This window comes from Corvus brachyrhynchos, unplaced genomic scaffold, assembly GCF_000691975.1.
Source record: "Corvus brachyrhynchos isolate BGI_N302 unplaced genomic scaffold, ASM69197v1 scaffold281, whole genome shotgun sequence".
NCBI classification, from domain to species: domain Eukaryota; kingdom Metazoa; phylum Chordata; class Aves; order Passeriformes; family Corvidae; genus Corvus; species Corvus brachyrhynchos.
Genome location: NW_008236509.1, coordinates 30030 through 52800, shown reverse-complemented (window position 1 = coordinate 52800; position 22771 = coordinate 30030). Strand labels below are relative to the sequence as shown.

Sequence of the window (22771 nt, the reverse complement as noted above, 5' to 3'; positions counted from 1 at the left end):
GAGAGAAATCCGATTTAGTCTACAGCACAGCAATTTTTCGTTGTTATTCCTGACCACGTTATGTGAAAGGACTTAGTTCCCAAAGCCATGTATGTACAATACAGTTAGGACCACCTCCTCAAAACAGATTCTGTTGTCAAATTTAGTGTTCTCAGATATTCTGCTTGCACCTTTTAAGGAGTAAAATAAATCACTCCAAGCAAATAAGCAAGAACATTTTATTGTGACACTTGCAGCTTTACCTTTCTCAAGTAATACAGAGTTCTCCCAAATGTCTTTGCCAGCCAATTTAAATATTTCACCTACATCTGCATCACTAGTTTATAAAATTTCTCTAAGATCTGCATCTTTTCAACTGATTTAACACAAAAACAGAAGCAAAAGAACAAACTCTTGAAAACATAAAAGAGTTACATCGTGGCACATTTATTCTTTAGTAGAAAGTAAGAAAAACCTCCCTACTGACCTTTACTCCAAGTGAGGAAAAAGATAAATATCCACAGCTCTTTGTCCCATCTGGTAGGATTTTAAGATCCATCTATGCATGTATAATCACAGAACACAGTTTTAGCCACACTGAACCACCTAAGCAGATTTTATGTTCCATAGTTTTTAACATGCATTCCGTCCTCGGCGTGCTGACTACAGGACAGAGATTCTGTGTACCTACAGTGGTTTCAAATTAAAAATACACCATAAGCCAACTTAGAGAAACATCCATTGGTAACTAATAGAAAGAATCACAAGAAGGTCTCACAACAGTTTACTAAAACATTAAGGTTCTTTAAATCACAGTTGTCAAATATAAAAATTCTATTTCCCCTCTAACTGAGATCTATTTACACGAACATTTTTAAAAGATGGGCTGTAACTCAGCTCTAATCGCTGTCATCTGAGCCCCCTTCAGAGCCCTCATCATTGGATGCCTCTGGTTCAGACTCGTTCCCAGAAGCTCTGGCAGAGCCCTCGTGGTCAGAGCCCCTCTCGGAGTCTCTGTCGGACTCGGCGCTGCGCGAAGCCGGGCGCGATTCGTTCTCGGAGCCGCCGGAGCCGCGACTCCTCCCTGACTGCACCGACTCATTGTCGGACTGCTCCGACTCCGAGCGCCGCCTCTTCCTCGGGGACCTGTCGCTGTCAGACTCCTCGTCGGATGCGCGGGCACTGCACCTGCGGGGACTGCCTGCCTCGCTGCCAGACTTGTTCCTGTTATCAGAATCGCTATCAGAAACAATGCGCTTGCTGTGCTGCTGCTCCCCGTCGTCCGAGTCACTGTTGCTATTTCGAGCGTGTCTGTGGGGAAAAAGCAGGGGGAAAAAAGGTATTAAAAGGTGCTCCCTTTAACTTACAAATAAAGCAAGACACCAGGATTTGGGTAATGCTGGAGTTAGAAGAATGAGTGGAATTAATTTGCACTGGGAAGGGATGCTGTCAGTACAATGAAAGACTTCTCACTATCTTTGTGTTATCTCATTAAAACTGCATTTTCTCTTGAAGGCATGCATTGAAACTCTAAGCTCATACAAAGTTAATTAAGGTTCTTACCCATCATCAGCAATTTTGAGTTTGTCCTCATCAGAAGAATCATCACTTGATGAAATGATGGCTTTTGATTTGATCTTTCCTTTCATTGAAGGAGGCAGACGTTCTGGTTTGGGCTGTATAGGGGGAAAACAAAGGGCTGCTTGATCATGTGGCACACACAGCCCAAACGTAGAAACACATTCAGAAAACCAGACAGGCTTTTAAAAAATTTTCCATTTACTATCACTTAATTCTAGATGGCTTTGGAAATATCCTTTTCGTCCTTGAAGCAGCAATAGCAATAGGGGAGGAGGATAAAAATAAGCTCTAGGGCCAGTTGGCTCCAAGAGGTTTTGCTGTAATTCTCAACACTAATAAATCTCTCTTGACCAGGGTAATGCTGAACTCCAAATGCATATTTAGAAAGTGATGCAGTTATTCAGGGTTTAACTTACAGCCTTCTTCTTCTCTGCTTTGGGTGGACGTCGCTTCTTAGGCCGTGGGCCGTTTTCGTGTTCTTCATCATCGCTCCCCTCTTCTGCCTTCTGGGGTCTTGAACAGAAACATATTTTATATGGCATAAAGCATAATACTGCAAAAACCCCTTAAAACATACAAAAATACCAGTCTCAAGAAATGTCCAGTTCATCAAGTGTTACTCCTACTTCTTTTGCAGAGTGGTTGTTTAAGTTTTATCATGTGTAATGTGTAAGTAAAAAATAATCATGTGACCTCTTGATAAGAGTTTGTTTTTAAACTGTTACAAAAGACTGCAGAGAATTTACTTAAAAGCCCTACTATTGCTCAGGGACTAATATTAAATGAACATTAATTAATAATTAATTAATTAAAGTATCAGCTACCTCCTCCTTTTCTTCTTCTTCCTCTCACCCTCCTCTTCTTCCCCATCTTGTTCACTGCCACTGCCCTTCCTCTTCTTTTTCTTTCTAGAGATGGGCAGATCTTCATCACTGTCATCATTGACAAACTCATCAAACTCCCCTGCTCCTTTTTTGGAACGCTGTAAGAAACACAGACAACACAACATATTATTCACATCCCAGTCACAAAACTACCAGGAAACACTTCAAAATAGAAATTTAACTGAACATGTTTTGGAAGAGATGACAATACAAACCTTCTAGAGACTATGGCAAAGTTGGCACAAGATGGATATAATTTAGAAACTGATTCCAGATTGGCACATGGTAAGATAATATTCTGTTATTTTAACAATTGAACACATTTTAGTGATGCGACCATGCTCAGAACTTTTAAGTATTAGTTTCCAATTCTGACATTTTAGTATTAATACTGTGCAATTTTACTCAGTAGAGCCTAGGAGCTAGAATTTAAAAACCTGTGCTCCTGCAAGAGACCAGATATCAAAAGGGAAAAATTAAGGAGGTTTAAAAGGAAAGAAAAAACAAACAGAAAAAGAGATTAAAAAATTCTGTTCTACCCTGCCTCCACCACCACCACGTTTTTTCTCCTTTGATCCTTCTACTTCACCAGTAAACATCAGAATATTCTTGGTCTTCTCTACATATTGAGCTCTTTGTTCCAGAAGTTTCTTCTGCTCCTCTTTTTCTCTCAGGCGCTTCTCTTCCTGAAACACCAAGGAAGCCAACCATTACCATTGTATTTGCAGCATCACGGTGATTATAATAGCGGGCACAGAAATTATTTGCTGTCAGGAGACTGGAAAATTGCTTTTTGATGCTCTGTGTCACAGCAGAAGGTGCACATGGCAAAAAAAAAGTTTTCCACAAGCCCATAGTGGAATAGGTAAAAGTCTGATGGCAAAACTTCTGACACATCTATTTTATTTAATCATACAGCTAAAAATCTATTTCTGAGGCTATGAGGAAGAAAGAGTATCACCTGTTAGCTGTAGTATTTTCAGCTAGCACTTACTATGACTAAGAAAAACAGCTACTAGGGACCACCCCAGAGCAGCAGGAGCACACATATTGTCAGTGTGTCAGTACACTTATAAAATGCAATCAACAGAATTTAGTAGAGTAAAACCTGCTCTTTCAGCAGTTTCTGGCGAAGCAGCTCCTTTTCCTGCTCCTGCTTTGCACGCAGCTCCCTCTCCTCCTCATCCTGCTTGCGTGCCCGAGCCACGTGATACTGGGCCTGGCTCAGTAAGTCAGAGCACTGCCTGCAAAATCCAAGGTTCTCAGGTAAGGCAAGGTGGCAAACACAAAAAGAAATGCTTTTATAAAGGGCCTGCATCACTACACCACGTTCATATGCCCAATAAACTGAAAAAAAGCTACTTGAAATAGCACAGAGAAGAGCAGTGCAGATTTTTGAGTAAATTAATGCATGTTTAGTAAGCTAATTTATCTTGCAATGTATCATTTCAGAACATACTGCTTCACACTTCAAATTCAGCCAATTCACATACAGAAAACCCACACATGAACATAAAAGGAATCGTGCCAACCAATTTGGACAGGTTCAGAAGTAGGATTAATAAGAGCTTGTATTTAATCACAACACCCTAGCAAACCTAATCAGAAAGGGCAAAATTTAAGCTCAAAAAACCCAATTGTGTAAGAATTAAGGTTGCATAAAATGTCCAAGTCACATGAAACATTAGAGCAAGGTGCTTTCAACACCCTCTTAGCTGATGTCAAAATGACATTTCTTTTAATATTGAAATTTCCTTCTCTGCACAAAGTGCTTCGCTGATACCCATTTCAGATGTACAGGGCAGGATGGCCAACACATGGTATTTGTACAGGGCTGTGGAAATCTTACAAGAATGCACAGTAAGTGAAACACAGGAAAAGAATGGAACAGTAATAGGGAGTGACCCTGCACTTGTATTTCTACTGTTCTAACAACCTGACAGCTGAAATTTTTGAACCTAGTTTTAATACAAAATAACAATATTCCACTTAGTATCTGAACGAAAGATTTGCTTGTGAGTTGGGGGTTTTTCTTTACCTGGCTTCTGTAGCAGCAAGTGCTAAGTCAAATCTCATCTTATCACCTACTTTACTCAAGTAACTGAAGTACCTGGAGGAAATCACAAGAAACTAAAGTAAGCAAATATGGCATTACTTACATATTTTTTGCAGTTTTGCCTTTAAACAAAGCATTTAGTACTGAATTACAAACCTGTAAAACTCAACCAGTTTCCTCTGTGCCACCATCTTTCAATACAACAGTTAAAAAGGGCATTCACAGTTCTCCAAATTTAAAACATTCTAAAGCCACTCTGGAAAGGAAAAATTCTAAAGAGAGTTCTGAGATTTCATTTGCTGGCTCCTACCAGTAAGTACATTGCTGACCCCAGCAGATTGATTTCTTATCTGTCATAGATTACATGCTTTAATTCAGCATAAGAGAAAGAAGGAAAACTTGTTTTTCAAAAATCCTTCTAGAGCAGCCTCCTTGACCTAGCGGACCAGCCCTTGTGAATACAACAAACTTCCAAGTAGATCAGTAAGCTATGATGATCAGTGCTTTGGAAAGTTTCTCCCATTTAAAAGACAATTACTTCTAACTTTCAAGATTGCCACAGTTTCTTCCCATATACCCTCAGACACATTTCCAATGAAGTGTTTTCGTGCTAGACTCAAATTCTTGTGTATATGAATAAAATAATTCCTTGCTCAAGGTCTAGACTATGGAGAGTATTTTCCCAAAAGTTTTAGTTAATAGGTAAAAATAAATTCATGCAACTTGTTCAAGACAATAAATAACAAACTTCTCACTAAATTTAAGTTAGAACTTCTATCCTCAACATAACAGCAGAGCTAAGAATGCACAAAGCATGCACCAGCTACACCAGCAATACCTAGGAGCAGAATAAATGGTTGAAAGCTCTGTTCAAGGATGGTGACAACTGAACGAGATTAATCACACTGGTGTCTGCACAAAATTTTATATTATGTTTTTTTAAACAGAACTAAAATATCTCAAATGCACTTAAGAAACTGCTTCTGTTCTTAAGCTGTGACAGTACTTGGGCTTTACTTGCCAAAAGCAGGGCGAAATTAGTTTTAAGGGACTGCCAGTCATTAATTATGCTTATGTAAGATAAACTGATTTGCTTTTAAGCCCCATAGATTGTTTTGAAAGAAGTCATGAAATAGTATTCAAGTTGTAGAATAATTGTCAACATTTTTTCAACTGCGCATTTCTGGGAAGAAGAGCATCTTGGTCACCACAATAACGAAACGCTTTGAGAAACACATATTGGCACCTGGTCAAACAAAACTGGCTCTGGAGCAAGGTCTGAACACAGAGTTTTGTCAGGCTCAATCTTTCGTTTTTCTACTAGAAACTCTGGAATAACACAGTGCTTTGTAGGAGATGATTGCTCTACTAATCAGATTTGTGCAAATATACTGTAAGGGGACAACCAAATAGATTACAATGATTAGAAATAAATGATCTTTACCTGTGGGCAAGCTCCAGTTCTTTCACAGCATTAAGCACTTCCTTCAGATTGCTTTTTTCATCTTTCAGGACAGAGGTAGCAAGTCTTTGCAGCACTAAAGCCACATTAAACATGAGAACTGTATCACTTGGAGCCACATGCCTGGCCTGGAAAAAACCATGTTTTTAAAAGAAGCTACAACATGATACAGAAATGACATACAGAGAATAAACACTGCCATTTCAATCCCAGACCACCAAATTTAAAGAAACACAAATTAACCAACAGTAATTTTATTCTGTGATACATGATGTTCCATTCCTGCAATTTGCCACATTTGAACAGTGCCCGGGCCAAATATAACAACACTTCAGTGTTTTGATGCTTATAGAACTTTCCTGAGGCAGTTCTCATACTGAAAGAAAAAAAAATCAAAGTAAGAGGTGATAGTGGTTTGCTGTTTGTTAGCTAACTCCAGCAAATGTTTCTATTCCTAAAAAGCATGACTGCTAATATGCCTTTTGTTTTTTAAAGAAGTGTGTTATGCTACATGGGTGCCTCCTTTTCACTGATCAGAACACTCTCTCTCCTACTCCATAGCAGGTACCTGCTTTTTTCTAGAAACTGGCTGCAGCCCAGAAGGCTCTGTAGGTCTTAAATACCAAAGAATACTTTTTAAAGTACCATCTACTGCAACAAAGTCCAACCAACATGACTCATTTTAAGACCACTCAAATATTCTCCACAGTATAGGGGGGAAAAAAATCTATTTTCTTTATTCATACAAGATGTTTTACCAATTGAAATATATTTAATATAGTAATTCCATATATCGGATGTAATTAGTTAAAACAAAAAATCCGGACTTTCCATATGACAACAACATCAAATTTGTTCTGTCCACTCAGCTGAGGAACTGAGTGATGCAAAGGGGTATTAGTTTCTCTAAAGAGACTTGTTACTATAAGTTTTGTGGGTCTAGAATTAAAGGTTTAAAAGTTACCAAATTGATCTTTTTCAGTAACAAGCACCTTCTGTTTGACACTCTTTTCTCAAGGAATCCTTCACCCTTTCTAAGTCTCCAAAATAGCAAGGAATACAAAGTAAGTTTTATTTCCAGCTCAAGTACAGAAAACTGCCCTGAACTGTAACACCTGAGGTTGCTACTCTTGGATCTCACTGTGCTGTGAGCACCCAGTTTTCACTCACCTTCAGCATCAGAGTTTTGTGTTTAGCTCAGGCCTGCCTCAGATTTGTATGCTTTAGGGTAGAGAACTCAGTAGGATAATTATTGTGGCTGCAGTAAGCTGGGCTAGTAAATTCAATTTGTCTCCCTTTGAGTCCATTATCATGTATCACACTGTGACTGCATAGCAGAACCCAGGGAACAATAAAACACTTCAGTAAACAAACACATTTCTAATAACATCTTTTCTTATATAAATCAGCAAATGAGTAAAGTATTTTTTCTCCCAAATGGATAGGTGAAAGTGACACCCACTTCCCCACTGTAATTCACTGCTTAAACAATTGCTAAAATTAGATTTTCATTAGGCTTTTTGTCAATAAAAATAGACAAAGTGCTAAGAAAACAACAGACCCCATTCAAGCACAACAGAGTGAGTGTGATTGTGTTGCCAAAGCTTGCTAACAAATAGTTCACTGGAGGACAGTGACTACTGAGCTCCTGATCATGTAAGAAAGGCCCAGTAACACTTCTTTATTAAGCACCACAAAAGCTTCAGAATAGCTCTGAATGAAGCATTTTTGAGCCTCAATAAGGACTCAAATGACACAAGTTTGTTCTTAGTTTCTTCCTGTTCAACATATGCTGTGTTTTTAAGCTTATTTGTAAGCTTTTGATCAGCTAATTGAGTCAATTCACTCAGAATAGGTTGACACTTGAACATTTACTTGCTTGGGCAGGTCAGGTCAAACTAGCTGACCTCAACAGATTTCTTCCAACATGAATTACTTCGTGATTTTAACTGTGGTGAGTGAAATGATGGCCCAGTCAGCTTTTAAGACAGCTCTGTTTGTTATTCATGTGATCATTTACAAGAACAAAAATATGAATTGCTGCTATTAAAAAAAAAATTCCCAGCAGCAAATTGTATTTACTTACTTTGGAAACATCTGAATGTAAAATCACATACTGTAACTACACTGACTGAAACCCCTCTGACTAATAATTTATTCCACAACCAAAATTCTAACCCTGCTACCAAAAAAAAGTATAAAAGTTGATAGGTGCTTTGTCACTCCTCACACATATTTGGCAGTCTGTTATTAAATCTAGACTTGACAGCCAACAGCTTATTAAAAATAGACCTAGAACTTGTTAAAATACTGCTCAGAAATTTTCCCAGCTGCTCTGAAAACAGAGAAACATCTAGAAGTCATGTAAGCCAACGCAGGATGTAGTTCATTGTGGAGATGTTACCATCTGCACAGCACTGATGTACTGCTTCTGCTCTACGTAGATATGTGCCAAATTCAGCCACACATCACTGATATCTGCTGTTGCCTCTCTCACTTGGGCAAAAACATCACGAGCTTCACGGAAATATCCTTTATGTGCCAAGACAGCTCCTGAAGGGAGAGGAACATGTACAATGTGAGCTTCCAGGTTCATGCACTGTGCACTCCTACCACAGAAAATTCAATACTGCCTCAATAAAGTGCCCCCTCCAAAACTGACACAGCTGCCATTGCCTGGGCTCCACTCTACAGTGCTCAGGCCCTGAAAAACAATTCTATATTAAAGCATGGAACATAAGAATACGATCACCTCTGAAACAAGAATATGATCACCTCTGAAGGAAAACTAGAGTCTAATATTCACCTATGCCATTAGCAGCATACAAATTCTTTGGGTCATTTCTGAGGACTTGCTTGTAGATGGCTAATGCACGGTCTTGGTGACGTTTCTCCTGCAGAGAGAAATGCCCCAATTCATCACTCACTTCTACAGTGGGGTATTAAAAGATCTACACAGAGGTTTTATGAACTGGAAGATGCTAAACAGATATGAAGAAGAGGCTCTGAATAGCTAACAACATACAAAAAATAGACAAACAAACCCACACATAGGGCAGAGAGATGCCCATTACCTTTTCTCTGTCTCTTGTGGGTTGATGGAGAGTCTGCAACCAGACGTTGCCAAGAGCCAGCATGGAATAAGTATCATTTTGTGTGGAGGGCTGCTTCAATATTCTTTCAAATTTCTTCTGTCCTGGACCCCACTCTTGTTTAGCCAAATGAAGATTGCCAATCAGAGACCAAGCATCTGGATGGTCCTAAATAAAAATTCACTGTAAGTTACAAATGCACTTTTCCTTTTCAAAGTTACTTTTCCAAGTATAAATGTTACTCCTCTTAAATATAATTCCATATTCAAAAGAACCCCAAACATTTTTTTGAACAAACAAAATAAAAATATAAAAAAAGGAAAATTAAAATTGAAGTTAACTTATTATTTAGAGTGTTTTAATGTTAAACACTTATGGGGTTACAAACCTGATTTATTTGAAGCGCTTCTTTAAACCAATCAGAAGCCTCATAAAAATTCCCTTTATCCCTGGCCATAGCTCCCAAGCGCAAATAGCCTGAAAATAAAAATAGAAAATAAAATAAAAATCAGGGAACTGGTTAAAGTCATCTTGAACAAAGAAAATATTGTCCATGTATGAATTTCAAAAGCAATCCTTCTCTTGACCAGTTGAAGACAGGAAACACTAAGACACCTTTCATATTCTATTCACAACGAGAAATATGTGAAGAGGAACTTGCACCCACAATGGCCATACAAAAACTGCAGGTTTTGAATAGTTAAAGTATTGTAGATGTGTTCAACTGGCTTCATAAGTTAAGAACAACTGAAAAAAACACAAAGAAATAAGGATCCATCAGTTACATAATTCTCCTCCCTCCACTTTAGATAGCTCTCCCATCTCCACAAGCTTTGGGAAGGTATCAGCAGGTGACAATGGAAAACAAGCAGGGAAAAGGCTACAGATGAGGCTGGGGCATGATGTGTGCTGCAGCTTGTGGCAAATAGCACAGGTCAGCCCCAAAACTACTATGAAAACAAGGGAAGACAGACATAAGGAGAGCAGAAGACACTGTCAACCAGAAGATTGTTGGTATTGTAAGGACGACTGTGGAACTGAAACACCGAATGTTTCTTACAATCAACGTAATTTGGATGTTCTCTCAAAATGTTTTTATAGAGCTTTTCCGCTTCATGAAATTCACACATGGCCTCATAGAGCCTGGCAAGGTTGTAGGATGTTGTCACAGAGATGGCATTGTAGTAATGCTCATCGTGCTCAGCCTCTGCTTTTGCACGATCCAGCGACGCCAAAAAGTATTTCTGAAGTACAGAAAGAAAAGAGGAATGAAGCACTCCAAAATATTCTCAAAGAAAAACTTCTGTTTGATCAAGAAACTCCATTTAAACTGTGAGTAACTGCATACCTTTGCTTCTCCTAGGTTTCCCAGCCTGAAGTGCAGAGCACCCACATTATTCAGGATCTCTGGAGGGACATCAGCCTGTACTTTCTCCTGCAGAATGCGTGTGGCTGTTCCATAGGCTGACAGAGCACCCTTTGGAAAGAAACAAACAGAAAGTGGATGAAAGAAAGAAGACCATGACCTCTAAAAGCTCTTTTGAAAAGCACATTTATAATTCACCAAGCGTGTATTAATAATACCTGTATATCAGTCTGCTCTAGAATTTGGGCTAGCTCAATCCATGCCTCTACATCATCAGGATACTGCTCTGTGACTTTCTTTAAATGCCCCTGAAAAACAGCAGAAAATAATTATGCCACTTCAAAGACATACAGCCTTCTTAAAAAAATGGAAATAAGAGTGAAGGCATTAACCTTATCTCTAGAAAGATACACCATACTGCAGAAACAAATGTCCTAAACATCTGCACAGTAATAAATCTGCATTAATTTCCTTCCTTCATTATTCTCTTTTTCTGTAGAAGAAAAAACCTGCTTCCAGTCTCAGAAGCAAAAACTATTACACCAATATGAGAAACTAGAGAAGTGATGTGTAATATACTTTGAATTTATTTACCCAACATTAGGTTTAAAACACCCTTCATTTTAAAAAAGCATAACAGTCCTTCCAGATAAGCCAAGACAAGTGTTTTCTGGAAATCATCAGCTGATTTGCTGTCTTCAGGAAATCATGGGCTAACTTCCCATCTTCAGAGAATTTTATATATATATGGGAAGAATTCTGCCCTCTTCATGTACTAAATAGAGACATGAGGCTGGAGCTTCTCTAAATTCCTGGACATGCTTTACCTAGAGTTCAGCGTCGTCTCAGTACTGTCCAAAAGTTGTGACTCTTCATAGACAGGAAGATCCCTCATGACAACCCATATGAAATATTCCATATCTACAGCTGCCTAACCCTGAGTTTTTTTTAACTTAAGGAACAGTCTGATTTCAAGTCTGATTTCTACTCTTGCATGTAAACACATGATGCTGGCAGAAGGAAAACTCACCTTTGCAATATCCCGTTTCTCCTGATCTTCTGAAGCTGCATAAAGAGATCCAAGGATTTTCATAGTCTCATAATTGTTAGGATAGGCTTTCAAAACTTTTTCAAAGCACTGTGAAGCATTCTCTTTGTCCCCTCGATAAATGTACATTTGACCCAATCCAAAAAATGGAAGTACGAAAGAAGATGAGGCAAACTGAGTGGCCTGGTAATAATACTGGAAAGCTTGATCATAATCTTCCTAATTAAAAGGAATTAAATGAAGAACAGTCAGTGTTTTTAAAGGCAACGTTTGCATGACCTTTTATAACAGAGACTTTTTTAAAGTGTGAGCTCAAAGAGGACTTTTAAAAACTGCCCTACCTGCACGTGAAAAGACCTTGCCAGCTGATAACAGCTCTCTGCCTGCATCGCTTCCACTTCTGTGTTATGGAAAGCATGAAGAGCCAAGTGTTGTACTTTACCATAGTCCTGAAAAAAAAAAAGGAAGTTAAATGAAATCAACTTCCTTCTTCACTTTATTATGGTCAAGTGATTTATGATTTAAACATGGATAGCTGGAAAATATAACAAAGCTTTAGTCACGGCACTGACTAAATAACAACAGATTTAGTTTTAGCTGTTACTATTATTTTCTCTATTTTATATTTAAAAGCATGGGAGAGTGAGGAGACAAACAAACAAACAAACAAACCCCCCAAACCAAACTAACCAACCAACCAAAAAAAAAAAAAATCCCAAACATCAAAAACTCAAAACCCCTTCAGGGCACAAAGGTGACTTTGAGTTGAGAAGTTAAGTGTACCTTTTCTTGGTTTTCTTGACAAAGGTTTATACAAAATTCAGGCCAAAAACCTCACACTTGTCCATCTAGATTAACAGATATTAGGCACCTGATGAAATGAGTTTGAATCTAACACCAGAATTCTTGCTGTTCAGAATTTATCAAGTACTTAACTGTAAAATTTCAGAGATCTCTTACCTTCTTGAAAAAGAAGTGATTAGCCAAGTGATTCAACACCATTGGATTACTGGGATCAATTGTGTAAGCCCTAGAGAGGAGTTGAACACCATTCTTGATGGAATCAGCCTAAATGAAACATTGACAGGTATCAGCCACACCTCAGTATCTGTATCTTATTACTATTTTCAAAACCATTTTTCAGTCTAGGCTCCTGCAGGATTTCTGACAACACCACACTGAGCTCACAGAAAAAACTAAGTTCAGCTACCAGCTTTCTTCCTGCAGCATACAGGCGGGAAATAGGAAATGAAGCTACCACACAGGGATGGAAAAGAGCAGAGCAGGACTTTCTAGGGAAAATAAAAAGCAAAAAAACCCCAAAGACTTAGTCTTGATGTCCTTTGCCAAGTCACATTCACAGCCTGACGGCCCTCCTTCTGTTCCTTCTATTATTCAGTGTCCCCAGTGCTTGTTTGGTTTAGGTTATGATGTTCTACCCAATTCATTCAGCAGTGGAATGAAGATATTTTCATGTTCAAATTCTGAACAACAACTTCAGATGTCATTTTAAAAAATGATAGAAGTTTGCAGTGCTTATATAAGAACATCATTGCACCAACTTAACTCTTTCGTAAAGAAACTTTACACTTTAAAGAAAGCTTCCCATAGGTAAAAATGTGACTTACCTACAAGTTCCAATCAAGTAAAATAATTGCTCTTTATTTAGGACACCCATGAGACCTGTATCACAAGCATGTCAGCTTAATCTGTACTTATTTCTGAACAGAAACACCAAAAATGGTACCTAGAAACCATCTAACATCTGTGCTTTACTTTGTAATTATGATGAACAGAAAGCTGTCTTATTGAACAGATTAGGTTTCAAGAGGTTAAAACATAACATGAAGGCAGCTAAAAAACCAACTTCTATTTGAACAGGTACAATCTTTCCAGGCCTAGCATAACAATATACCTGGATTAGGAGATACTGAATCGTTCCTGCCTTAATTTTCAAAGGTAACTGTGTTTTAACAATCACACTATGCATTTGTCCAAGTTCTCCAATAATCTGAGTCTCATGTCCAACTTCAACCAAATTCAGTAGAGGGATAGAGGTCCCAAAGCTCCTAAGTGCTTTCATAAAAGAAAACCTGAGATCAGACAGACCTCAGCAAGTACAGTGTGATCTCAACCCTGATCTGATATCATAACATCTTCTAGGAGGAAGAAACATTAGAAATATTTAAGCACAGAAAAGATGCCAATTAGTTTGATACTCAGAGAGACTCTTTTCCCCAGTGTTCTTCCCTCCCTGTGTCAACTCTTCAGTGTTATCCTAACTTGGAAGTAAAAGCTGTGAAAACAGTTTAAAGTAAAGCACAGATGATGTATTTCTTAGAACACAAAACATCTTTGAGCAGCTCAGCTTTCAATCACAGCTTTTTGAAGCTTCAGGCGCGTGGGCTCATCCCTTGACTTCAGTTAAAAGATCTTCAGGAAAAGAAAAAGGAAGATACCAGATTTCATCAATTTCTCATCTGTGGAATTTATTAAAATTTGACTTTAGAGTATTTTTGACTCTCTCTGTAGTTTTACAAAAAAACATCTTATGCCCACTTTTTTTAGTTTCTTCATGGAAGTCTTAACAGTTATTTTTTTTTCCCCATGAAGTAGTAATCCAAGAATTTTTCAGACATTCTGTGCTAACAAAAAAATCTTTCTACGGAACTATAGATCACAACACACTAAATTTTGACTGCATACAATTATGTAAAAATTTAATTTTTGAACACTTAAAGGTCTCATCCTCCACTGATAATATCTGAGATGGTTAATCCATGCTAAGGAAGTTATGATCCCAACTAAGCTATATTTTCATATGTATTTTTCTAGTGATACATCATCTAGAAAAGTGGATCACCACTTAATTGTAGTTTTATCAGCCCAGTTAAAATTTCTTCTTGCCTACTCTTGGGTTTACCATGCAGCATGCATGCCTGAATATAACTTTGAAACTTGTTTGAAAACTTGTTCTTAACTCCTAAACTTTTAAAAAACTTGTTCTAACCTCCTGGGACTGTGTCTTATACCTTGACCTTCCTTCACATATCTCACCATGGATTTTTATTATTTTAAGTAAAATAGTTAACCTAGCACTGTTTTTCTGTACCTAACTCCTCTGTAAATAACAGAACTGAGTATTTTTAACAACAGAAGAAAGCTATTCAGAGTGTGCTGCTCACACCACAAGCATGTATCTGTAATATCATTCAATAGTAGCACAGACTTAAAATTATTTAACTATAAAAGTTATTACCCATTTTAAAACTAGACTATCTTTGAAAGGATAAAAGTTTAGCTTTTTTAGCTAGAAGAAAGTAAACTGAGCGTGGATTCTTGCTAAGTCAGACCCACCTCCTTATTATTGAGTTCCAGAACAGCCAGTCCAACCAAGGCCCCGACGCATTTGGAATTCAGCTCCAGAGCCCTGCTGAAGGCCAAGCGAGCTTTTTCCAGCTTGTTCAGTTTCACGAAGCAGTGGCCCATTCCCAGTCGAACCTCAGCTAGAGAACAACATGACACCATTCAGAACCCCAAAGTTTCAACTTTATGCCTTTTTTTCACAGCCTGGAGTGAAAGCAGAATTTTTAATAGTTTCCTAAAGCCTCTAAAGCCATTTAACAATTTGCTGTTTTTCAAGGCAGCAGCCCATGCTTGGCTGACCACAAAATGAACGTGAATGCATTAGTAAGACTTTATTTCTTCATAAACCCCAGAACACTGATCTATCTCCCACAGACTCCACTGCCAAACAAATAAAAACTTATTTTTATGGGAATGTATTAGAAAACAATAGAGAAAAGCATTAAAAAATTGCCAGATGGAAGGGTTGGAAATTTCTCAGGCAGGTTAAGTTCACCCCAAACTAACAGGCCTTCAGAAAACACAGATGCATAAACAAGTTAGCTGGCATTTCTCCTCAAATGATCAACTGATTCACATGCTGTTTATCATCCTCCAACTTCCACGACCACGTACATATGGACTAATACAGAAAATTCATATCATATTGCCCTTCTGGTGTGCTCGTGATCTAAGAGTACAGAGAATTTATAAACAACAGTTTCAAATCTGTGTCTGTAAAAAAGCAGGGAGCAAAGGAAAGATGTTTGTTGAAAAGTAAGGCTTTTGTAGCATTCATTCCTACAGTAAAGCAGACCATAGAACACATAAACCTTTTTTCAGAAAGATTATGGCAAAATGTATCACATCTCTCATAAGACTTCCAAGAATTTATGATCCTAATGTAAATACCTGGAATTAATGTATTTATATCCCATGTACCACTTTTACAGCCATTAGCAATTGCTTTCCAAGATTTTTGCATAGAGAAAATAATACAACACCAGGAACATTCACATTGTGCACTACAGGTAGAATTCTACTTTTTAGGTCTTGTTTCATTATTGCTACGTCATTTCTGAAGCCTTATTCCAAGAGCTCAGAGAGAGAGAAATTCTGCAAGAGCCTTGAACAGTTCCCTCCCTCCCCATACAACTTTAATTTCTCTTACACACAAATTCTCATTTTCCAGTATCTCTTTAAAGGCTAATGCTTTGAAAAATAGAACAATATTTTCCTAAACACAACTTCCTTCTCTAACAATTAAGAAATATTTCAAGTCAATGAATGCCTAAATCTCCCTATAATGAGGGCTGGGGTTCTTTTGATAGATATAGACCACAAAAATGCCCACTGAATTTGAATTAGGAAGACCTGAGTTAGTTTGCAAGCAGAACAAATACTTCCAGTAGCAGATACTGTCTGTCTTACCTGGGCAGCCTGGATTGGTACGCAGTGCTTTCTTGTAGTAGGCAAGGGCTCCTCTATAATCCTTCTTGTTAAAAGAAATGCATGCCTTACCTATTAGAACATACCAGGAATAAAACCAAAGAGTTATAAACCAGAAGCTCAAGTATTACTTGGTAAACTTGTGCTGCGCCCATTTTCAAAAGCTACAGTTAAAAACTAACAGAAAATTCAATCAATGACAACTTTTATTACCTTTGATGATGTCAAATATACGAAAAAAGCAAACATGAAAATACATGAAATGTACATTTTCATATTTTTCTGCAGAAACTTAATTCCTTATTGATCCAGAGGAAAGACACTTACTAAGACTAGTGAACAACTTAAATTTCAAGTGTTACAGTCTGTTAACGCCTCACTAGTGGTAACTTCACCCTTAACAAAGTGTACAGCTTCATTGCCATCATCAGGGAAGCATAAATAACTGGACTGGATGTATGCCCACGGACCTCAGAAGATGCCAGTTAGCATTACACTTTTCCTAGCTCTTCCACCTATGTGTACTTTCCAAATTTGAATTAGTCTGGCATGTGTGTCTTGATCACATTCTCTCTACACACACACTCTTAAGCACATAATTCATTCTCAAACTCAACCACAGAGACCAGGTTTTCACAAATATCCATAAACTCATACCAAGAAGGGCAGGAATATTATTTGGAGACTGGTTGAGCACGAAGTGGAATTGTGCATCGGCTTGGTCCATCTTATCACCTTCAAGCAGACAAAAGCAGGCTCTTCCCAACAAGTGATTCTAGACAAGGAAAAGAATTTGCAATACATTTATCTTTACAAAATAGGAAGTTTGGACTTCATGGAAGATTAAGTGCCTTATAATGCTTTTTACAATTAAATAATTTCTCTTAGATTTATCAAGCAAGAGAATACCAATCCTTCCTTCCCAACCTCCAAAGTTGACTGAAGTAGTTCTATCAAGCATGCCAAGCTAGAGATAATTACTCCTGGTGGCACCACACACATTTCAGATACAAGTTTTGCTTACATATGACTTTAAAGCCTGAGCAGTTGCTGTCTTCCATTTAGTGAATCAATACTTGTTTTCTTTACAACAACTAATTTACAAAAATGGGTTTTTGATCAGATATCAGTTTTACCTGATCATACATGATGATTTTGTCAGCCATGGTGTACAGCAGGGTGGCCTGGGTAATGAGCTCCTTCTTGTTGTCTTTGTTCTTCTCCTTCCGAGCCTGCTGTACATAGTAGGCTGCCAGTGTGTCCAGACATGTCATCTGATCTTTCTCGTGGTCTCTGTAGTCCAGGTTGCCATCGATGCGGGCAGCTTCCAGCAGCTTCACAAAGTCTTCTGTTTTGCCTTGCTTGTAGTATTCCAGCTATAAAACATACAGTTTTAATGGACACCACCCCAGTGAGTACAGAACATAGCAAGTTGGTGCTTTAGATATCACACAAACTCTTTTTCCAGGATGCAGTGATAAATCAGAAATAAATGTAGGGATAATTAGAGAAAAGTATTCTGATAACGCCAAATATTTTTCTGTCCTAGAATCATTGAATGGCCTGGGTTGGAAGGGACCTTGAAGATCATCTCATTCCAACCCCCCTGCCATGGGCAGGGACACCTTCCACCAGGCCAGGTTGCTCAAAGGCCCATCCAACCTGCCCTTCAACACTTCCAGGGGTGGGGTATCCACAGCTTCCAAAGACAACCTGTGCCAGTGCCTCACCACTTTAAAACACAAGTTTTTGAGCTATTTATAAGTGAAGAATCCACTGGTCTTCACCTGAACTTCTTTGACTTTCTGAAATTTAACCGTACTTTCCACAGTAGAGATATTGCCCCCTCTGTTTTTATGAAGCACGTAAGCAAAGCCACAAACCAGGAAAACTATGGATTGAGGGGAAAATAACCTTAGAAAGCAAGCCTCAAGAGGCATTGTTTCAGGAACAAGAGATGAAATTAAAATCCTAATATGCATATGCCAATCAGAAACATCAATGACTGCATGACCCCATAAGGTTCCTGCTCAGAATTCAGTTATCACTGGTCATGAGAATAAGGAAGTGGAAATTATGATTTATGTGAATACAATACTCAAATATACAGTTTGTATCTATACTGACCGCTAGGGCAATCCATATGTGCAGCTGGGTGTGTTCCTGTTTGAGTATACTTATAACTTCATCACCCTCGGGCAACTGATCGAAGTCAAGCTCGATAACCTAGGACCAAACAACACAGATAATCTTTTCACAAAGCATTAAAAACATTGTCTATCATTGAGCTCAAAGGAAGCTGGACATGTCAGAGCACAAAACATAAATAATTACTTGTGTTTTAACAAGGTTATGGACAAAGAAAGAAGAGATAATGTATTGCATTCTGTACATCACAAAAGCGACAGTCTCTCTTTAGAGTAAAAGACAACCCAATGTTTGGGATAGCAGACAGGGAGAATAACCAGAGATCCTAATTCAACTTCTTTCACTATGGACTTCATGCTCAGAATCAGCTAATAATCAACTTAACTGCACACTGCTGAATTTCTACAACTTTTCCTACAGCTAAGACAGAGATTTAGTTCAGAGTCAAAATCTTCCAAGTCATCAGATGTCAGAAAATCAACACCTCAGACTTATCTCAAGAGTCCTGAAATTTTGTAAAGTCACCTTTATGCCCTAGGAATGAAGAGACTATTGAAGCAGCTAAATTTCTGAATATTCACAGCTGTAGACATGACCAGCAAATGACATCAACAACTTTTCATTGTTCAAACATTGTTTTGTGAGTACTATTCTCCCATGTTGATCTAATCTTGTGATACTATAAAATGAGTAAAAAGGAACAGGTACTCCCTAGATGGGGTATTTGGGAACACAATTTAACTGCTTGTTAGTTCACCTTACTCAGTCATGCTGCCTTTAATAATTAGTCATCTGCGTTACAAGTTAATTTTACAGCAAGAAAGAGGCGCAGTTGTCGTACCCTGATTACCAATGCTGGGACTCCTCTATAGGCTGAGTTAGAGCAATCCAGTTTATAAAGGCTTATAGTTTTGACTATGCAAAACTTTAGAGTACCAGCAAAAATATTTCTGCTTAGCTATTGCTCATTTTAGTTTTGAGTTTGTCTTGCACAGTACCTCCTCTTTGACAAATAATGGCCCTCATCTACCAACTAAAATAGTTATTAATGAGAAATAGATATTATCAACACAGCAAATAAACATGGGAGTACAAAAGGGCAGGGCAGAGAGGAGAGGTATTTTATAGCATTCTTTAGTGATTAATTCAAAACTTTGGGATCCAAGTAGTCCCAGCCTGAACAGCAGCACCAAGATCACTACTCATGCTGATGCCTAGCACAGAAATTTGTCACAGAAGAAAAAGCCCTTGAACATGTAAACTCCACAGAATAAAGTAACTTTGTGAGACTTAAGAACTCAGTGGCAGCCATATAGAAATTAGTTTCCCTATATATATTTGGGCATACACGAATGTCTGTGGGTACAGGTATATATGTATGCATGCATGCATATATGTGCGATATGAGTGTGTATATATAAGAGCAGGGATACGGATGTTCACAGAGAATATTCTTCAACGTGTAAGCAGTGTATTTCAACACCTTACTCAGCTACGCTATTAATTTAGTATCTGCTACGAAATGATTTAACGTCAAACTTTGTTATACGCTGCAAACTTCCAGATGCTTCTCCTGAATCTTTCTAACCTCGGCTTGTGACAGTGTACCTTAAATAAAGGAAAGTTAAGTAAGTTTCTAGAGCCACGGTGAAATAACTTTACAGAGCGGGTCCGCTGCCCTGCCTGTGTCTATGCGCTGCTTGAGGGACACCAAAAAACCCTGACACCCCAAAGTACGGCGAGAATGGGGCCGGACACGCACCTGTGACCCCGGCACGGGGGCTGGGAGCGACACTCGCGCCCCGAGCCCGGGGCACAACCACGGGCGGCAGCAGCGACCGCCCGCGCCCCAGCACGGATCGCCCTCCCTGCCCCTCCCCGCCGCCTCCCCGCGCCCGACTCGCCTCGTCGGTATCCCGGAGCGGGATCTCGATGGAACCTCGCGACATCCCGGCCACAGCGCTGCCGGACCCGCCACTCGCCGGGCCGGGGCCGCCGCGCGCACTTCCCCTCACGGCAGCGCCCGACCCGGACGTGCTCGGGAACGGGGCGGAGCGGGCCGGGCCCGCCCCCGGGGCGGTGTGAGGGCGGGGCTCCCTCGTTCCGATACACATCGCGCAGGTACCCTTGGGAATACGTCCGTATACATCTCTAGAACACCCAAAAGCCGCGCTGAGTGTTTGTGTGTACGCAGTAGATTTGCCTGGGTGCTCCCTCGTCTTTGGAGCACGACTCCCTCAGGTGGCGCCTCTCCTCACGACATCTCAAAATCATCAAAAGATTTCCAAATAAACGCGTTAAAACGTGCGGATTTTCCCCATATTTGTGGGAAACCAATGTGTAAATCCAAATTAATATTATCAGACTAGCTCAGCTGGTGTAATACTGTTGATGCGTATTTATAATTTTTCAGCCAGAGCTGGGCCAGCTCTTTTCCAGTTAGGTGAGTGTTTTTAATGACAAATACTGAATCTGATAACATTGGAGCCTTGGCTGTGTGAGGGATTCAGCCGCACGGAGATGCAAAGTAAAGAAGGAATTACACAATTGGGCTCCTAAATTGTGTTTTTCCAATTATGATGGCAGACACATTGCATATTTGGATCAGACACAGCAAGCACAGTAACCTATGACCCATCTAGGTCATTTTTGCAGTTGTACCAATGGAAAAAAAAGGACTAAAAGATCTGTCACATTTCTACTGAGATGATTAAAAAAACAAACAAAAAACGGTGACATTATTTACAGAGCCTAATAAATCCTAAAGCAAACATGATTTTGTCCTATAGCCATCACCCACAGAATACACAATTTTGAATTAATTGATAGTCACAACTATAAGGCATTAAATTAATTTTATTTTAAATATAACTATGAATTACTATAACACTATTATAGTGTTATAATGACATGGGAGGTTGGTGTCATTATAGTGGTAATGACTAGATGACTTGGAGTGTTGCCTGTTTTGTGAAGCCAGAGTAAGTAGCATTTTTAATTATTTAACATTTTGAATGTGAACTTCAGATTTTTATTTATGCAGTAATTATTCTGAACTGAGTTACCTGCTCCAGTGCATTGGAACAAATATTTCTCCTATTCTTTGAGTAGAGTTGTTCCATATATACCTTTTGTAGAGAAACATGGAATGAAAGCACAGTGATGTTGAAATTTATAGGAGGGAGAATGCATTTTTTGCATTAAAAACATGCCAGAACCAACGTTATGCAAAGCCAGGTGCTAATTAATAGAGTTCCTAATTGGAAGTCCTAATTTTCTGATTTATAGGCTGATTTTTCAGAAATAAGCCACTTTTTAGATATTTTCGTTAACGCCAAAGCTATTTGGACTGAAAAGGCAGCCTATTCCTGAAGTATTTGTTCACCAGTGTCTGTAGAAAACTAGATTTCCTCATGGACAGAAAACTAGTTTTAATGAAAGATTTTATAGGGCCAGACCTAAGGAATATTAAGACAAAGTTAAAGAGGGAAAACAATTCTTTCTTCCTGGTACAAACCTGCTACACACATTTTAAATAGTTTAAAATTTTATTACTATACTATTGGCTTTTATATTGTTTAAAGCAGGAAGACTCCTTTTTTTTCCCATATACACTCATAACAATGAGTCACTATTGGCTATATAGAATCTCTTTAGTATGTAAATTATTGTTCTAGTGAAAAGAGATTTTTTTTCACTTTATGAGCGCTTAGGGACATTTCAAGAAAAGAGGCTTGTTTTATCCTGCTGTCCTTTCTTTTTATTTCATTGGCTTTTATTACTGTGTAAATTTAAATTACTACTTTTAAACTTGGATTGTTAAGAAGATCTTGTTAAACAAGAAATACTTACGTGAATAAAGATACAGCAAATTGAGCTTTCACTTATCATATATGTTATATACAGTAAAAAACAATCTCTGAAAACTTCATTACCACACAGAATAATAAGCCTTTTCCAGGAATGAAAATTGAGCTTAGCAAAGCTACTTTAATAACATAATAAAAAAAAGACTTCTACCTACCTGACCACTACTCTTTCCAAGCAAATTACCATTTATGCTTCAGGTGCATGGCCTTAAATAAACAAGCCCCAGTTGGAAACAGCTGAGTGGTCAGAGCAGGATATTTTAGTAGCAAAATATCTTTACATTTGATTTTTAGGAGAAAAACTTTGGCTGTAGGCAGGGTAGTGGTAGAATGCACTGGAGGGGGGAGGCTGGCCAGCACCATCAGAACTTATTGATGTACTCTAGGCCCTAGCACAACATGTGTATATTGAAAAGGTAGTAAGCAGGTTTAGTAAAGTGCTGGGCTGATTAGTTAAAAAAGTGGTAAAAATGGGTTTAATGAGTATAAATT

The 22771-nt window shown here is 38.5% G+C and overlaps 1 protein-coding gene across 1 annotated transcript; it reads right to left on the bottom strand.

Moving 5' to 3' along the window:
- Window positions 1-204: 204 nt before the first annotated feature.
- Window positions 205-20445, bottom strand: CTR9 (CTR9 homolog, Paf1/RNA polymerase II complex component). Its single transcript, XM_008644041.2, is given in 26 exon segments — window positions 205-1290; window positions 1543-1655; window positions 1977-2073; window positions 2385-2542; window positions 2984-3130; window positions 3553-3688; window positions 4483-4554; window positions 5945-6090; window positions 6206-6319; window positions 6321-6338; window positions 8367-8515; window positions 8769-8856; window positions 9037-9222; window positions 9443-9531; window positions 10115-10298; window positions 10403-10531; window positions 10639-10728; window positions 11451-11687; window positions 11810-11917; window positions 12429-12536; window positions 14826-14974; window positions 16245-16334; window positions 16920-17037; window positions 17399-17638; window positions 18390-18488; window positions 20315-20445. Coding segments are annotated over 26 exon segments (3522 nt in total). The 5' UTR covers window positions 20360-20445; the 3' UTR covers window positions 205-878.
- Between the last annotated feature and the right edge of the window lie 2326 nt (window positions 20446-22771).